We start from the raw sequence: 18,708 nt of genomic DNA, 5'->3' as shown, positions 1-18,708 counted from the left end.
TGCTTTGTTGTGTTTTAACACTAAAACACAAACTTGTTGCTGTAATACAAGCAGAAAATGTTTGATAAATCCTCATTTAACTGTCAATCAGGTCAATTATTATGAGAAGACTGAACATTGGATAAATTAAAATAAACATTTCACACTATTAAGTTTCATCTAATACCAAAAATTACATATTTTAGTGACATTTATGTAGTTTTTTTTTTACTTGAGGCTTTACTTAAATAAGTTGAGCTTCCTTAAGTGTGCATAAATATCTTTTTTTTCAGTTAATTTAAAATTTGAATGTCTTTATGCAGCACTTCTTTGTTTCTTAAAGTTTGCTGCACAATAGGAAGCATTTACACATATGTAACATGGAATACAAATACATTTGCCTTGTCTTACTATAACCAAAGTAAGCAGTGCAGAAAAAGTACCAGTCACTGTTGTATTTGCACATATTTTAATACTAGAACGTGTGTGCAATGAGCATTTTTGTGTCATATCTATTTTTAGTTTATCAAATTTTAAGTCTTTTGCATATTTTTAAAAACTCAACAGTTATTTTAAATGTAAAACCTCAATTTGTAAAGTTACTGCTGAGTATTTCTCTTAAATTCCTGTAGTAGACGAGCAGTAAACAGCAAAGTAAAAGTACTAAGTTTTTTTTATTATTATTCCGTTTTACGTATTTTGAAGGTTTTATGTTAATTTTCTGGTCGTAATCTTCCTCAGAGGAGCAACACTGAACTCAGCTGACTAAAAGCTGACACCACTGCAACACAAATGACTTTAAAAAAACAACAACTTCTTACACAAAGTATTTACAAGTACTGTGATCTGTACATTTGCTATGAACCTGTGAATTAAACAGTATTTCTCAGCAGGTTTGATGTGGGCAATCCAAAATATTCATAGTTTATGTACAAATCTCAGCGTTCTAGGAAAAGAAGTCGACACAGAAGTAAAGTGGGGATGGAAACATTTATTTGCAAACAGGAAACAGTGAGGAATAGTGATAACTGATTATATTATATTACACACAGGAACAGAGCAGCCGTGTCCTCACGGGGACTCGTCGGTCTTGCCGGTGTGACACGGCGGCGGCGTGTATTTTCCCTCCTTCACCAGCTTGTCGCGCTGCTGACGGATGGCATGAAGCCGCTCGTGCTGCAGAGAGGAGGAGAGAAGAAGAGGCTTAATGCAAAACAAAACGGACATAAGAGGAGAAGACAGGAAAGAAAGAGAACGTTCTTCATCCCTCCACCATCACAGTGATTTTATCTTTACTTCACCACCTCATATCAGCTCTGTTTGCTCTAAAAGAACGTCTTCGTACCTGGATCTGGTTTAAGCTCAAATCCAGGTCAGGATGCTTGAAAAGTCCAGCAGAGATGCAGAAGATCTTCTCAGATTATTTTATTAGCATCTCAAAGAATTCATCAATTTCAAATCAAAGCTGCAGTTTGAAACGATGCAAGTAGCAAAATGGAAGAGCTGCCTTTAGGAGAAACAAACACTGACCTGTTTTTATTTCTTTAAACCAATCACAGCTGTTTAGAACAAACAAAGGACGCCACTCTGGTGTCGGTGGAATTGGTTTTAAGGAAAGTTTGCATACAAGGAGATGAAAACTCAGACTAAATATATCCATCCATCATCTATACACCGCTTCAGCCTCATTAGAGGGACTGCAGTCAGTCCTGTACAACATTGATTTGAACATAAACCAGACTTTTATCATCAATCATCATCTCAAACCATAAAAACAAAATGTGCACATCCATCTTTGCACTGCTGAATCGTGCACTTTATATTGTTGCTGTCTACAGTGTGTTAATACTGTATTCATTCATTTCCATTTCCCATCCTTGTATATATTGTACATATTAGTACATATGTTTATTGCTGCAGTAGCAATGTGAACTTCCCCTGGTGTGGGGAGCAATAAAGGATTATCTGATCTTATCCCAGCTGACTGAGTGTGAAGGCAGAGGACACCTGGACAGGTAACAGTCTGTCACAGGGCTACACATACAGACAAACAATCACACCTACGGACAATTTAGAATCACCAGTTAACCTCAGCATGTTTTTGGACTGTGGGAGGAAGCCGGAGAACCCGGAGAAAAGCCACACATGTACAGGGAGAACATGCAAACTGCTGGACACAAACCAGGGATCTTCTAGCTGCAAGGCGACACTGCTAACCACCAACCACTGTGCAGCCCTCATTAAATGTATAATGCATGGAAAAAACAAGCACGCCTGGCTGCTGCACGACCCAGATCTTCTGCAAAACTTGACATATTCAGTGGAGTTTCTCATTAGGAAAATAGATAATGAAATGCTAAAATTAAAGCTCAATAACAGCTTTAAACCTGCATCCTTCATCCAGTCAGTCTGGGGTTTACATTATGCAAAACATGTGACACAGTTTAACCCTAAAACTCACCGGTGGGTTTAAACGGCATGCAAGTTTTGAACAGTTACCATTTATAAGAGGCAAAAACTGTTAAAAGAGAAAGAACTGTCAGATTATTCAATCTTTCTGACGGTCTTTGAACTACTCATGTGTGACGAGCAACAAAATCTGAGCTTAAAATCAGGAAATGGAATAAAAATCACTTTATTCTACATAATTAAGCTTAAAAATTGCACCAGATTGTGTGTAAAAAACAACAATTCTGCACTTGTGTGAAAAATGTAGCAGCTCAGCAGCATGTGACCACAAATCCTGGATTTTTTACGCTGTGTTTACAAAAAAACTAATAAAAACACAACAAATATAAAATCTGTCATTTTTAGAGCCACTATTGGCCACGATGACAACTCATGTGGGAACTTAAAAAAATGTTGTACAAGCGGACTCCAGTTTTTAACATTTTGTAAAATAAATAATTCAAGAAATTCAGTGTTAGTTTTTTCTTCTTTACTACGGCACAGAAGACATTTTTCAGTTGTCTCTCCTCCTTCATGGTTGTTGTGTTTCCATAGAGGTGCAGGACTTCATACAGCAGAGAAAAATGAACCCACAATGAGCAAAAACATGACAGAAGCAAAAAAACGCCCAGAGGTTTAAACTGTTGTCTCCCTTTGTTGTGTTGTTATCTGTGTGTAACTGTCATGTTTTGATGGTGTCTCATGCTATAATCCTCTATCACATGTTTTTTTACTTATTAAACAGCAAAACACTGAACTGAAACATAAAACACCACAAATCAAATCACAGCATCTGACAGAAACATCCCGGTTAGCTTTCCTCAGACTGAACTGGCTGCTGTGATCAACGCTGATGTTCCTCATCCAGCTGTTACACAACCAACACTTCAGACCTGATAAGTGGATGTGAACTGAAGCCGACATCCTCGTTACGTCAGCATTTCTTCCTGCTGGTTGGAGAGACTGAGACGTGACTAACGAGGTGATGAATCGAGGCTGAAACTTTCTGCTGCTGCAGCACTTCCACTTGTTCTCCTGTCAGTCTGACGGCTGCTGACACCTCAGCTCTGTCAGGGAGGGCGACTTCTGCTTAACTCTGAGATGGAAACATCACTCTGTCTCCTTGACGTCATCCCAAATTATCTTCCGACAGGCAGACACTGCAGGAGGAAGACATGCCAGGACTGTCTGCTCTGATCGAGCACAGATATGTTTATTCTAACATGACTAAGCAGACCGGTTGTCTCCAAGCTGGTCTGTAATCTAAATCTGACCTTCTCCCAACTACAACTCATCTCCACCTCGCTGAACTTCCACAACTACCTGTGGTGTTGTTTAGTCGATTCACTCTGATTTTCTGCCTGTCATAACATTTTCCACATTTCCTTTTTCTATAAAAGAGCGTCTCCGTATCTGGTTCTGCTTTCTGTCCAAACCACAGTCAGGATGTTTGAAAAATCCAGCAGAGATGCAGAAGATCTTCTAGGATAACTTGAACAGCATCTCACACAATTCAAAAACGGTTGTCCAACATAAAACGTTTATTATTCCTATGTATTATTGTTTTCCTGTATGGCTTCACAGAGTTTCCTCCCACTTCAATGTGCCAAAAAAATCCTCCAAATCAAGCCATCTGGGTGTGTTCTAAAGATGATTTAAGCTGATTTTATAACTGTAGACACATTTCCTTCCACTCTGACATCCATCACACTGAACTCTGAACAACAATCAGCCTCTTTAATGCAGCAGGCGTCAACAGAAACAGCAGCAAGTTAAATATTGAAGCCGAATAAGAGCTCTGAGCCACTGAGGCTGATCTTCTATCAGTGAGTTTACAAGCAACTTCAGCATGTTTTATTTAATGTGCTGAAGAAAAAGAGGCAAAGCCAAGAAAGAGCTCAGACAGTGTTGAATTAAGCAGCTATATGTGGATTATTTTACCTCCAGACCCAAGTGATGCAGAAATGCTTGTAAATTCTTCAAACAAATTCATGTTTTACTGTTTAAAACAAGAACGCGAGTCTAAAAATACATTCCAGCTGTGGCCACTGTGCTTGTACGTAGTAGAGGCCAAACAAAGCAAAACCAGAATTTACTGTTTAAATAAGAGAGCTTCTCATGAGCACAAACTTAAAGACAGAGCAGCATGTGATGAACAGAAAGCTAAAAATAATTCACATTTTTGCTCCAATACAGTGGACTCAACCCAATAGGAGGCAGACAGATGTTTTAAAAGAGGTCAGATGGTTAAAAATCAGGTGCTGCTGGTGAAAATCAAACCCACAAATCAAAACAGGTCATTTCACAGCAGGAACCGTCACTGCCCGATCCATGGACATTGATTTGTTTCGTCCACTGTGCTGGTGAATTATAGTGAATGAACTCTGTTGTAAAATCAAACCAGATCTATAAAAGAACATTTGGGTGACCTTTAGAGCAACATCTGCACTTCAATTACGACTCAATGGGCCTAAATAAGATCACATCTGGTGTTTGGCTCATTTTGATTTCTGATAATAAGGCAACAGGTCTGCACTCCTTTTTATAGACTACATGAGACCCAGCAGCTGTTACCTGCTCAGAAACAGTGTGGTCTAAGCTACCGTTAACTCACCGTCTTCTGCCTGTGCATGCACTCGTAGAAATCCTCAAACTCCAGCTGGCACTCCTTCTTGGCTCGGGTCTGTCCGATGCCGTGGGAACATTCGATCCACTCCTTCTCGAAGGCGTGGCAGCGAGCCGCTCGCTTGTTGGGCTGCTCTCCGCTCTGCAGCAGCAGCCAGCGGTCCACGTTTATACCCAGCCGGGACTGGATGTCCACGAACGGCATGATGCTGGAGGAGGAGGGAGAAGAAACGATCAGAACAGGACAGGATTCAGTGGGCGAGAGCAAAGACAGAAAACATACACAAAACAGGAATTGTTCTCAACACATAATGACAGCATTCCCTTGACATTCCCTCAGGATTAACAAAGTATCTATCTATCTATCTATCTATCTATCTATCTCAGCAAAAGTATCATTCATGTCCATTACAGACCACTACATTTAGAGCCACTGCATTGTTGAGGTTAAATCTCTCACAGTAAAGAACAACAACACACCTAATCATTATTTTCGCTGCTGAATAATCTGTCCACTGTTTTCTAGACCAAACAATCAGTTGTTTAGTGTATAAAAAGTCGGAAAATAGCGAAAAACAAAACGTTGATCAGTGTTTCTTTAAGTCCAACATCTCGTCCTCAAATATATTTCTTTTCTCAACAACACAAACATATTGAGTTTACTGACATAGAGGAGGAGAGAAAACTGAAAGTATTCACACTTAGGAGGATGAAATCAAATAATTTAGACAGTTATTAATGAATCTGTAAAATTACTGGGACAAAAATGTAAAATCTGGGTCAGAGGCACTGCAGAACATACATATTAAACTTCAGCCTTTGTGATCTGCTCGGTGCATAGTTTCAGATCACAAAATTGGTTGTAAAAAATGATTAATTGTTCAGCCGTTGGCTTGCCTGCATAATTCAAAGGTGTCTCTCAGTGTTTAGATGTGTTTTGCTGCAATATCTCCACAGCCTGTAACTGATTTTATTTCATTTTAAATCTAAATTATTGCAATTGGAAAACTGCTCTCAGTAGGTGTATTTGTAACTTTGTACATATTGATAAATGGATAAGTAATGACATCTGGAGTACTTAATACTTTACAGTTTCAAAGCAAAATTATGGATTTTCAAAAGAAGAAGTCTGACAGAAAGCATGACACAATAACTATTTAAACTGTTCCCGCTTTTCTTCCCACCAACACCTTCATGATTGCCACAATTCATTTAAAAAACATCACAGAATACATGAAAATGTAAACTTAAACTAGATCAGAAAGCCCCGTATGTGCACCATCTAAACTACAGAAGGTGGAAGGCAAAATGTATCTCAATATAAATTATAATATCAATGAAGTACAGTGGTGATACTGATGTAAATTACATTCTCCAAACTTATAGAAACAAGCCTCAAAAATGAAATCACAATTGTAATATTTACTACAGTGGAAAAAATTCCAAAAGGTCCCATTCCCACTAACAATGTCATGAAAACCACAATAGCAATATCTGTCAAAATAAACTCAATATGATTGTTTTAGCTGTTGTTCAGTCCTAATTTAAACGAATGCAGTATAACACAAAAATAGATCAAACTAAACTCTAAGCAGATAAAGACACAAACATGGTCATATAGGTTTGTTTTTTATTAACATTGATTGTTTTCAGTGGTTATCCTGATCACTACAAAATCATGACAACAACAGGAACGGCTGTTTGTATCGGTTTCATTATTACATATTATACAAATAGTAGATATCCTAGAAATATGTATCAAAACGCTATTTCTGCAGTAATTTTTTTAAGCCTGTTTTTTTACAGGTTGCATCTTAAGTAATTTTAGTTTGACCTCAAAATATGTTGGAAAAATGCACCCAATCTTAACAAAATGACGGATTACTTAATGAAATATATATTTTTGCACGATTTTAAAATCTAGTAACAAGACTACAATTCCAGTTTTCTGTGTTTTCTTCATTATTAGATTTCGATTAAACAAGCTAATGTTAGCTAACTAGCTGCTCAGCTAACGGATAACTCAGGAAACTAACATTTACTGTAAAAACACCCAAACATGAAGCCTCATTTGACTCATTTGAGTTTATTAATGTATTAACTAATTACGACTGTTGTGTGAATTTATCAGTAGTTTATATTTCTGTGTTTTTATTCTGCCGTTTCTGCTCCTCAGACTCTCCTTCAATGACAGACTGTTCATGATAACGACAGGCCGCTGTCACTTTACGACTTTTACACTCTAACGATGTTTAGAGACGATATATAAAGTCTAGGATGCAGCGCATCTGTTCACATGCTGTCAAAAATTTCAATAAATATCATTAAATATGAGTCTTTACCGTGTTTGTCAGAGTCACTTTAACCTTCCTCCGTTTCCACGCGTTCCGCTTTACGGCAGATCCAAACAGCCGTAAATCGACCTGTTCTGCTGTGAATTGAAGCTGCTGTGAACAGTTTCTGCTTCTTACCTCCCTCTGCTGGAGCCACAAAGCATTACAGAAATCAGGCAAAACAAAGTTAAACACTGAATTATTCACACTAAAAGACAAATTTTGACATACAGTGAATTTTGATGTGATGAAAAAGTTTCATCTGGCTAAAAATCTCACAGAGAAGAGACTAAAGACGGTGACACATTGTGTAGAAAGACTAGTTAAGATTTTTGTTGTTGTTGATTATTTTTTTATATTTTTACCAAAAATTGCCATTGGAAGAATTAATCATGACTCTTCTCAGTAATCAGTGGTCAAGCTTTACTTTGCCATCACAGCATGGTTCATATAACTGCTTATTCAGTCAGTCAGATTTTATTTGTTTAGTATTTTTGACAAAATTAAAATGTAACTCCAAGTCTTGTCTTGTTGTAAAACAAATCCTCTCCAAATCTCAGCCTGTCAGGTTGTCCTTCAGGATTTCTCTATACTTTACTGCATTCATTTTACCTTCTACCTCAGAGGCCTTCCAGGGCCTACTGCTAAGAAATATCCCCACACCATGATGCTGCCACCACCATGCTTCACATCAAGATGCTGCCACATCCGTACTTCACACCATGATGCTGCCTCCTCCATACTTCACACCATGATGCTGCCACCTCCATACTTCACATCATGATGCTGCCACCTCCATACTTCACACCATGATGCTGGCACCTCCGTACTTCACATCATGATGCTGCCACCACTGTGCTTCACATCCTGATGCTGCCACCACCATGCTTCACACCATGATGCTGCCACCACCGTGCTGCACATTGGAGATGCTTCTTTGTGGTGAAGTGTAGTGTTTAGTATCTGCAAACATAGCATTTAATCTAAAGCCTAAAAAGCTTTGTTTTGATCTCGTCAGACCAAAGAATCTTCTTCCAGTTGACTTCAGAGTCTCAATATGTCTTCTGGTGAAATCTAGTCCAGATTTAATATGAGCTTTTTTCAACAGACTTTCTATTGTCACTTTGACATAAATCTTTGACTGGAGAAGAACAGACAACAGTTGCTGTATGAACAGTCTCTTCCATCTCAGCTGCTGAATCTTGTAACTCCTTCAGAGGAGTCATAGGTGTCTTTGTGGCCTCAATCACTAATCTCTTTCTTGTTCAGTCATTCAGTTTTTTAGGACGTCCTGCTCTGTTCAGAGATACACATGTTCCATATTCCTTTAATATCTTAATGATGGATTTAACTGGACTACAGCGGACAACTTGTTGATTTTTTTGTATCATTTCCTGAATGATGCTGTTCAGTAACTTTTTTTTTTTTTTTTTACAGAGTTTCTTGGAATGTTCCTTAGTCTTCATGACGAACTTCTATCCAGGATTTCTGATTCACCAGTGACTGAACCTTCTAGATACAGAAGTCTCTGTTCTACAATCACTAAGAAACATTCGCTGCACTTCGATGATCTTTAATTATATGACTTCTAGAACTAACTGGTTGCACCTGTGTTGATTATGCGAGTTCCTTTGAAAGGAGGTAAACAGTTGCACAGTTGTATTTGTAATTAATTAACAATACTTTGTAGAAATCTGTTGTCACTTTGACATGAAAGAGTCTTTTTTGTGTAAATTCTTGGTTTAAAAAAAAAGCCAAACTGACCATGACAAAAGCAGTAAAAAGTTCAAATGCCCAGTGGGTTTTAATGCTTTTTATATGAACAGTATTTATAATGTTACTAAGTCCATGTGTGCTTCAGAAGTGGAAATGTTTCCTGTAATATTAGACTTTTTAGCTTCACTCCTTTGCTCATCAGTGATTTCAGGAGTGACACAGTTATTAAAAGACATCTGAATCCTCGTTTTGGTGCAACATCAGATTGTGTTTATTTATTTTTCCCCAAAAGGTCCACAAGTTGCCTTTCACAGTCCTGCATGTACAACCCCACATAGGATCAGGGGCTTCAACAGTGACAGGAGATACACAAACAGTATAATAACACTTAAATATTGCTATCTATATACTCTAAACCTTTTTCAAATAAAGACAGGACCACCTGTGTTCCTAAAAGGACACTTTCCATCCGTCATTCACACTCTTTCAGGAAGTTTCGGGTTTCCGTCCATGGTACATTCGTGTGTTTCCTCACAGGCAGGCAGGCAGAAACTAGTGACAAGTGTAGACCAAACGAAGCACTGCCAAGTCACATAAGCAGCTAAATCCATAAAGCTACTCTGAGATGAAAAAGGTTCCCCAGAGTCGTTTCCTTGCAGGTTAAAGGAACAACCTGGCGGGAACCTTTTCAAACAGAAGCACGGAGGTGATACAAAGCTAAGAAACAAGTCAGGCAATGATTAAGAAGAGCTTATCGGCATCAAAATTCAAAGTGTTTGGCTCCAAAAGGACACGTCCACACTGGTAAAAAGGATTAGTAGAACATAAATTAAGAGGAGAAAATATAAAATAAGTACAGTCCTTGCATCACAGAATTGATAAAAACACCTTTAAGTTAAAAATACTGAGTGATAAACCAGAAAAAGCGAAAAGGTTTTGGAGCCAAACTCTTGTTAGTTACATCCAACATAAAGGCCCTCTGGTAGGTGATTTATTTTGGTTGTACCACAGACTTTTGTAAGCAACCGAAGTTAAAAACTCAGCAACAGATGAGGAGTAGCGAAAAAAATAAAAGATAAATAAGATAAATTCAGATAAAGTGCACAAGTGCTCATTCAACAAACAAAGTGGGACACAGAAATACATTCATCAGGAGTCCATTCGTTCACACAAACATCACGTTCAGGTGGGTCAGACAGAAACCAGAACCACCAAAAACCACAAAAAACAGCGAAAATAAAGCAGCCGGCTGGGTGCCGTCATGTTGGTCAGCAGAGTCGATAAGGCAGCCAACCGTCAAACACCAACCGGTCACATGACGCACGACAGAAACAAACAGGAAGTTCTGACAGCGACACCAGATTCATGGAGTTTAATCCCAGCTCTGACACAAATATCCACCCAGAGGGGAAGTCTTTTTAAAAAGTACGACTACTTTTAGGTCAAACATTCCAAACAAATGTAATGTTTTCTGTCATATATGTGTTTATTTATGCTTCTACCAGTTTATTTATGTATAATATGTGAGTTAAAGGGTTAATTCATACTTTTATCTTTTCAGTTTGCACTTCTATTCTGAAGAGTTGCTCTAAAATGGCGCTGTGCAGGAATTCTACATAATAAAAACTGCATTTTTTTCAGTTTTGGACTCTTAAACAACGAGAATAAATCAATTTTCGCTCATTTCTCAGCATTTCCTGATATTTTGTTGTAAAAAATGAATCAGTTACTCCATATATTAATCATTAATAGTACACATTATCATTAATTGCAGCCTTGTTGATCGAAAACGTATTTTATACATTACTGACAGCAATAATTTACAGTTTATAACAAACATCTTAAGATCCAAAGTCCTCTTACTAGTGTTTTCCAGAGCTTTCATCCACATCTGAAGGGTTTTCTTCAGTTGTCAGAATGAGATTTGTCGACTAGAATGTGGCTGAAAGCTCAGGAAATAAAAAGTCATTAAGTGTTTATATTATGACACGAGAATCGAAAACTTTTTCTAAAATATACAGATTAAAAAACAGCCATTAAGTCGACTTGAACTAGAATATAGTTTATATTTAGGTTTTTTTTATTATATCTAAAATTTAATAGAAATTATGCATCTTTTCTATGAAAACTTTTTTTTTTAGAATTATTTACTTGTATTTTACTTATTTTGCTGTTTTAATATGTGTCACCTTAAATCCATTTAATTTTTCAGAGTGCAGACATTTGAGGCCTCTAGAAGGTGACTAAAGGATTCATGCAAAATGCTCTTAAAGATAAGTGAGTTTATAATTCCAGAAACCAGTTCTCTGAAAACCGGCAGGACTTTCTGGTTTCGGCATTTTTTTTTTTTGAGAATTATATTCTATTTTAATTTATTTTCACTTACAAACACAGGAGTAAGTTTTAAAAGTGAACTTACTTGTTCATTTTCTGCACATTTTTATGGCTTTATTTATGAGTTTTTGTGTGTGAATGTGGCGGAGATAAATTAAATAAACTGTAGTGAATGTTTTAATGGTTTCAATAAAAATCCTCCTCTTGTTTTTATCATGGTGGACAAACATGTTCTAACTCCTAAAGTGGACATCCTCTACTAAAGCTCATTAGATGCAGATTTGTGCAGAGCAGTCAAACAAACCCGTCCTTCACTGAGTAAATACAATAAAATGGCTTTTTCAGTGCATCTCTCTACAGATTTTTCTGTGTTTCTGTCAGAACTCCGTGGTTCATTTCTGCAGCTTCCTTCTGTCTCTGTGTCCGTCCTCCTTTAACTCTGTGCAGGAAAAGTGAGATTCAAGTGCAGCTTCGTCCTCTAAAGTAAACTTTCGCTTTCATCAGTGTAACAGAAACTCGCTGCCTTTTAAACCTTCCACACAGGGAACGGCTCATGCAGACTCATGCACACGGCAAATAATACAATTTCAAGGTCGGCTGAATATAAATAGAGGAGAAAAGGAAAATAAAGCCACGATAGTCGAGTACAAAGTCCACATTCACTCACACACCGTTAAAAACATCCTCTTCGTCCTCAGCAAACATCTGTTCTCCCAACAGTCCTCTTCTCTCTGCTGTGCTTGGTGACGCTTCACCTTGTTACAGAATTTTGCAAATTTTCAGTTTTTGTGGAAAATTTGTACCTCTTGTTTTTTTTCTCTTTTTTTTGCTTAGGTAGCCAAGGCATTTTGCACCGAGGAGTAAACATAAATCATCATGTTATAAATCTCAGAGGTAGAGCCCTGACAATTTGCTCAGAGAGGAGATTGGCAGGTAGATAGATAAGACAGAACAGACAAAGTAAACCGACGCTGTCTGTGTTTAAGACGAGAAAGTCTGTGAGTCGCAGAAGCAGCAAACGAGAGAAAAGAAAAGCTGTGAAGTTTGGGAGAGTTTCAATGTAGATGGTGGGGTTTTTGTGCAATCCTGAGAGCTGTGTTCTCTCAGACGTAGAGGATGACGTTGCTGTCTGCGGGACAGTGAAGGCCTTCGGTGGACGGGTTCAGGGCTCGACAGGACGGCTGCTGGCCGGCCAACGGGTGGCAGCTCTTCGGGTGAGGCGAGTCGCAGTCGTCTGACGTGAGCTCGGCGATGTCGTCCGACTGAGTGTCCGACATCTCCAGGTCGCTCCTGATGCTCTCCGGCTGGGCCAGAGTCACGTCTCGGAGCCCCTCTCTGATGGACGCCCCTGGCGACAGGCCCAGTGCCGAGCCTGACAAGGCCCCGCCCCTTCTGGAGCTGCAGTCCTGAGGCTCCTCCCCTCCGGAGGCGGTCGCCATGGCAGCAGAGCCCGGATGTGGGGTTAGGTCCTCTTCGCTGGTCAGGCAGAGATGGCTGGGTTTGGTCTCGATGTCCACCTGGATCTCCAGGTTGGTGCACTCCCTGTAGGAACACAGAGAGGTTAACAGGTCAGCCGATGGATGATTTCTACGATTTAGACATTTTTTTTAGCTAAACTTAAAACTATTTCTTACATTACTTCAGTTTCAGCTTTCAAGGCTTCAGTAACATATGAAATACATATAACAATATGTAACAAAACTGAAAAGACATCTGAAAAGATACATATTTTCCTTTTAACCCTCCTGTTTGTCTTCATTTTTGGGCACCAAAAATATTGTTTCCTTGTCTGAGAAAAAAATCAAAAAATTCTGCAAAAGAATTCCCCACATTTTTGAAAACTTGCAAAACCTTCAGGAAGAAAATTCCAATAATTTCTTCCCTTAAAAGTTTTATTAAAAAAAAAAGAATCCCCTGAATTTGGCAAGAAAATTGTTGTAAATGTTTTCAAAAAATGAGTGAAAATCTTATTCAAAAAATCCTAAAAATATCTAAAGAGATTACATGTATATCAGTAAAACTTCTCATATTTTCTTTGAGAACATTCATATTTTTTAATGAATGTTCTTAAAGAAATGTTTTTTTTTGTAGCATTTCTTTTTTTCCACCAAAAAAATGTTCAAATATTTCCCAAAAAGGATGAAAATGTGGACATCAGAAGTTTCACTGTGAAAATCTATATTTTTCCACATTTTCAAACTTAACTTAACCTAACCCTAACCGGCAGGACGACAAGAGGGTTAAATTCTGAAAGTAATAAGAAGCTTTAACATTTTCTCAGAGTTTAACTGGTTACTGGCTTTTTTTACATATATTTTTCATCTACACTCTGTAATTTTACACTGACATTTATACCGATTGGCTTTTTAATAAAATTTTAGTCACATTTCTCGCCTTACATTGCCATAGTAAATACATTTATTATCATTCATTACAGAGCTTTAGGTGTCAAACAGCTAGCAGCTAGTTAGCTTAGCTAAGCATAAATGCTAGAAACAGGAGAATATACTGCAGCTCGGCGTTACAAAAGCAAAATACTGTCAGTTTTAGCTAATTAGACACAAAAGCTGCAACAGAAGCTGATTTACAAATCCTCAGTAACTGGAACTAAAACCAACAACAAAAAAAAACAAACAGCCAGACTGCTGAAGAAAGAGAGTTAGCTGGTAGGATAGCCACAGCTAGCCAAAATAAATTTATACAGATCTTTCCCCTATCTTAGTCCATTGAGTGAATCAGTTGTCAGCAACTTGTTAATCTCACTATGGAAGAAAACTGTGACATGTGGATGAAAGCTCTGGAAAAAGCTTGTATATTTTGAAAAACTGTATTATTGCACATTGTGTATTTACAATCTTGTTATTCTGGTAGATTCTAGTATGTGTTGTAAGATCATGATTAAGCTTCTGTATGTTCACTATCTATAATTATCTATGAGTCATATGACAGATCAGTATAAAAATAAATAGACAACCATCTCAGATACCACAACAGGAAAAAAACCAAACTTCGAAGAACACAACACTGTGGAACGGAGACATGTATCCTGTCGTAATTTTGACAAACTTGCAATAAAATCCACTCAGATCAAGCCATTATTTACACTGAAAAACGGCTATATCTTAATCAAATACACCAACAGATCACATATACAAGTTGTTCTAAACGAATAAGTGGAAAAACAAGACTTCCTTGAACTGCAGCTGAACACAAACACATTTCACTGCCATGTGATATATGATGTAGTTTATTTGCTGTTGCTAAAGTCTAAGTAAAGCTGCCCGTCATGCCGAGGATCTATTCAGCTTTAGGAGACAACAGCAGAAGACCACGGCGCCAACCTGCCAAGTCATCAGATTAGGTCTAATTGTGTTATCTCAATCTGAACAAGTCCAGAGCAGCAGACGGAAATAAAGCTCAGCAGATCTGAGAGGAGAGAGAGAATAGAAGGAGGAGGAGAAGAGGAAGAAGACTAGGAGGAGTGGAGGAAGAAGTAGTAGAAGTAGAAGAAGAGGAAGGAGAAGAAGAAGCAGTAGAAGTAGCAGTAGTAACAGAAGTAGTAGCAGTTGTCGTAGTAGTAGTAGAAGACACTGAAGACGAAGTAGTAGTAGTAGAAGAAGAAGAGAAGAAGAGATGGCAGTAGTAGTAGCTGTAGTAGTAGAAGCTGTAGTAGTAGTAGTAGTAGTAGTAGTAGTAGTCGTCGTAGAAGTAGTAGTAGAAGAAGAAGAAGAAGGAGGAGAACAGGCAGAAGAAGTAGTGGAAATAGTATAAGTAGTAGGAGTAGTAACAGAAGTAGTAGCAGTTGTAGTAGTAGAAGAAGATGAGAAGATGAGGTAGCAGTAGTAGTAGTAGTTGTCATAGTAGTAGAAGTTGTAGTAATAGTACAAGTAGAAGAAGTAGTAGATGTAATAGTAAAAGTAGTTTTAGTAGAAATAGTAGTACTAGTAGTTGCAGTAGTAGCAGCAGCAGTAGTAGTAGCAGTTGTTGTCGTAGTAGTAGTACTAATAGTAGTAACAGTCATAGTAGTAATAGTAGTAGTAGTAGTAGTCGTAGTAGCAGCAGAAGAAGCAGAATAATAACCATAAGAGGAGTCGTTCCTCACCTGTCAGGTAGGGTGTAGGAGGAGATGATGGATCCGGCCATTCCTCGGGTGCTGGCACAGTCACTTCCTGCTCCCAGACTTCCTGTCTCTCTCTGGGTCGATTCTTTAGCGAGTTCTCCTGCTTGGACCTCCAGCCTGGAGCAACAAAATCACTCTGATAAGAACACTGAGACTCAACAAAGACACAAAAACATGAACCCTAACTTTCACACCGATCATGAAACAGAATATTCAACGAAACAATTAGTGCAGTGACTCAGCAGATGTAGACTGCTGAGTCACTGACTCTCATTGGTGGCTTATGTCAGGCGGTCTTGTTCTCTCCTTCTGCTATCTACCTGTTTAGGTTTTCAGAAATTACTTTGGACACAACAACAACCACAACAACAACAGCAACCTCCAGGCAGCAAACTACCACGCTGAAAACGTAAAGTTTTGCTGAGGATTTAGATAGCCCAGCTAGTTCTTCCCAGTAAATGATCAATGTCCATCCATTATCTATACACCGCTTAATCCTCATTGGGGTCATGGGGGGCTGGAGTCTGCCTAAGCTGACTTAGGGCCGAGAATAATTGGTGAATCTAAATTGTCTGTAGCTGTGAATGTGAGTGTGATTGTCTCCATGTGTAGTCCTGTGATAGACTGCTACCTGTCCAGGTGTCCTCTGCCTTCAGTCAGCTGGGATAGATTCCAGACCCCGTGACCCTAATGAGGATTAAGTAGTGTATAGATAATTGATGGATGGATTTTTTTGGACTGTGGGAGTACCCAGAGAAAACCGCAAGAACATGCAAACTCCATGCAGAAAGATCCCAGGTCCAGGTCGGGACATGAACAGGGATCTTCTGGCTGTGAGGCGACAGTGCTAACCACTGACTCACCGTGCAGCCCTAAAGGATCAACATATTCATATAAATTCTCCACCAAAACTTTCAAACAAATTTCACCAAAGCCATATCCTTCATTTAGCTCCGCCCAAGACAAATCTGATTGGATAAAGAAATACAACCAGCCAGGGTGCTTTTTCCGTCTATATCAGAATGATGGTGAGACTAAACATGTCTTGAATTTGAACAAACCCTCACCTGCTGTACTTGCTGGTCCGAGTCCCCAGAGCTCCTCCAGCCAGGGTGTTGAAGTGGGGGGTGTCGCCCAGGGCCCCGGGGGCCACAGAGAGCCCCTCGCTGGGGGAGGTGGTGCTCAGACCGCTGACCGCCCCGTCCAGGCTGCTCTCACCGAGGCTCGGAGACTTCAGAGCTCGCCAGGCGTCAGCCACTGCAGGAACAGATGGAGAACGATCATTAGAGCGGATTTAAACTTTAAAGATTCAGTTCTAACCTGATCAGTGTCCCGTCTGCTCACCCGTGATCGGTCCATCGTCCTCGTCAAAGTCGATCCGAACACCGCGTCCCTTCCCTCTGCTGACGCCACAGCCGCCTCCTCTGCACAGAGAGATGGGGACGACGCCGTAGACGTAGGCCAACATGATGGGAACGCCGATACCTGGAGACAGAAATACAGTTTTAACACGACCTGATCTATTGGACTTCATGTAAGATGGTTGAAGAAAAACACAGTGGATAATCAGTTTAAGAAAATGGAGATCCATTATGTCCTTGATTTAGTTTTTAATAGATTTTCTGCTCGACCTGCATTCAAGATTCAAGATTTGTGCACAGACAGTCTAAGCACATAGGCCTGAGTAGGGCTCTCTTGGAGTTGACTGAATAAATAAGAAATAAAATAAACATCTATCAAAACAGGAAACTGATCTTTACCTGCCCTACCTACTAGATTTATCTCTGTAAATTCTTCCTCTTCCTGAAAAGAAAACTTAAGTTCAAGCATTTGAAGATTTAGCTTGCGTCACCATCACTGCTCGACATGTTTATATAGCTGAACTTCCAGGTTACAGGAGCAGTGGGAGCAGAGTGTCGCTGCATGAGGAAACAACTTCAACAAACACAAGTCAAGCATGGTTTTGATTTGGATCAGTGCAATCTTGGAATTTGCTGATTGTGTTTACTCTCCCATGTCCGGATGTAGATTGCGGTATAAGCCTGTCATTGGTGACTGATGTTAGGGGGTTTTGAAGTACAAAAATTTCCAAAAACAAAACACTCTATTAGAGGATAAAAGATGAAATGCAAAATAAATGGATCCGAATGCTAGAAGGAATTAATAATGTCCTAAATATTGTCCAGGAACATGTAGGGGTTATTGCACATACTTCACATTTTAGCTTTTGCTGTCAATCTCACTGTGGCGGGAAAAAAAACTCCCATAGAACCACGTTTTGTGTTTGATGATGCTCAGATCAGCGACATGTAGCCTGATCTGGAGTCTGCTGTATGGTTGCAATAGAATTCAAGTTATTATGCAACAGATTAAAGGATGTAAAAAAAACAGTAAGAGCCAGTCTTCAGAAGATCTGCATCATAAAATTGTGCCATAATTTGGTTTTCATTGTTTTATTTTTTTCATGAAAACTGAAACTCCAACACAATCTCCAGGAGATGAGCATCAGAGTTTCCAGATGTTGAGAAAACAAAGAGTCTGTCGGCTGTCACAGCTTCCCAGACGTGTTGTTGTTTCTTACCGACGCTGACGGCGGCGATGACGGGCGCCGTGATGATGGACAGAGCGACGCCGCCGGTGATGGCCAAGTTCCTCCTGTGGCGAGACGTCTTCTTCAACTCGTAGTGGGCGTGGATCTGCAGTGGAGGTGGACGTAAACAGGAAAGTTGTAAGAGGACGAGGTGATTTAGTGCTGCATACACTACTGGTCAAAAGTTTAGGGTCGCCCAGACAATTTCAAGTTTTTCATGAAAACTCACACTTCTATCCATGTGCTAACATAACTGCACAAGGGTTTTCTAATCATCAATGAGCCTTTCAACACCATTAGCTAACACAATGTAGCATTAGAACACAGGAGTGATGGTTGCTGGAAATGTTCCTCTGTACCCCTATGGAGATATTCATTAAAAATCAGCCGTTTCCAGCTAGAATAGTCATTTATTACACATTAACAATGTCCAGCCTGGATTTCTCATTAATTTAATGTTATCTTCATTGGAAAAAAAAAAACAGCTTTTCTTTCCAAAATAAGGGCATTTCTAAGTGACCCCAAACTTCTGAACGGTAGTGTAAAAAAAATTCAATTAATCT

At 39.1% G+C, this 18,708-nt stretch overlaps 2 protein-coding genes across 3 annotated transcripts in view; both read right to left on the bottom strand.

The window, feature by feature from the left end:
- Positions 1-950: 950 nt before the first annotated feature.
- Positions 951-7,536, bottom strand: ndufs5 (NADH:ubiquinone oxidoreductase subunit S5). The gene is made up of 3 exons (XM_051955979.1): positions 7,395-7,536; positions 5,042-5,261; positions 951-1,155 (listed from the first exon to the last, which is right to left on the bottom strand). The coding sequence occupies exons 2-3, from the start codon at positions 5,255-5,257 to the stop codon at positions 1,051-1,053; spliced, it is 321 nt and encodes a 106-aa protein (XP_051811939.1). The 5' UTR covers positions 5,258-5,261; positions 7,395-7,536; the 3' UTR covers positions 951-1,050.
- Positions 7,537-9,348: 1,812 nt separating this feature from the next.
- Positions 9,349-18,708, bottom strand: part of rnf19b (ring finger protein 19B) — a 127,268-nt gene continuing 117,908 nt past the window's right edge. For both annotated transcript variants that reach the window (XM_051955609.1, XM_022220652.2), the window contains exons 6-10: positions 18,137-18,251; positions 16,900-17,040; positions 16,623-16,812; positions 15,538-15,672; positions 9,349-12,977 (exon numbers count right to left, since the gene is read on the bottom strand). In XM_051955609.1, coding sequence (XP_051811569.1) covers positions 12,539-12,977; positions 15,538-15,672; positions 16,623-16,812; positions 16,900-17,040; positions 18,137-18,251 — 1,020 coding nt within the window. In that variant the 3' untranslated portion in view covers positions 9,349-12,538. The remainder of the gene's footprint in view (positions 12,978-15,537; positions 15,673-16,622; positions 16,813-16,899; positions 17,041-18,136; positions 18,252-18,708) is intronic.

The sequence above is a fragment of the Acanthochromis polyacanthus genome, chromosome 11 (genome assembly GCF_021347895.1).
Source record: "Acanthochromis polyacanthus isolate Apoly-LR-REF ecotype Palm Island chromosome 11, KAUST_Apoly_ChrSc, whole genome shotgun sequence".
NCBI classification, from domain to species: Eukaryota; Metazoa; Chordata; class Actinopteri; family Pomacentridae; genus Acanthochromis; species Acanthochromis polyacanthus.
Note: the sequence above shows the minus strand (reverse complement) of the source record. Positions and strands in the feature narration are given on the sequence as shown.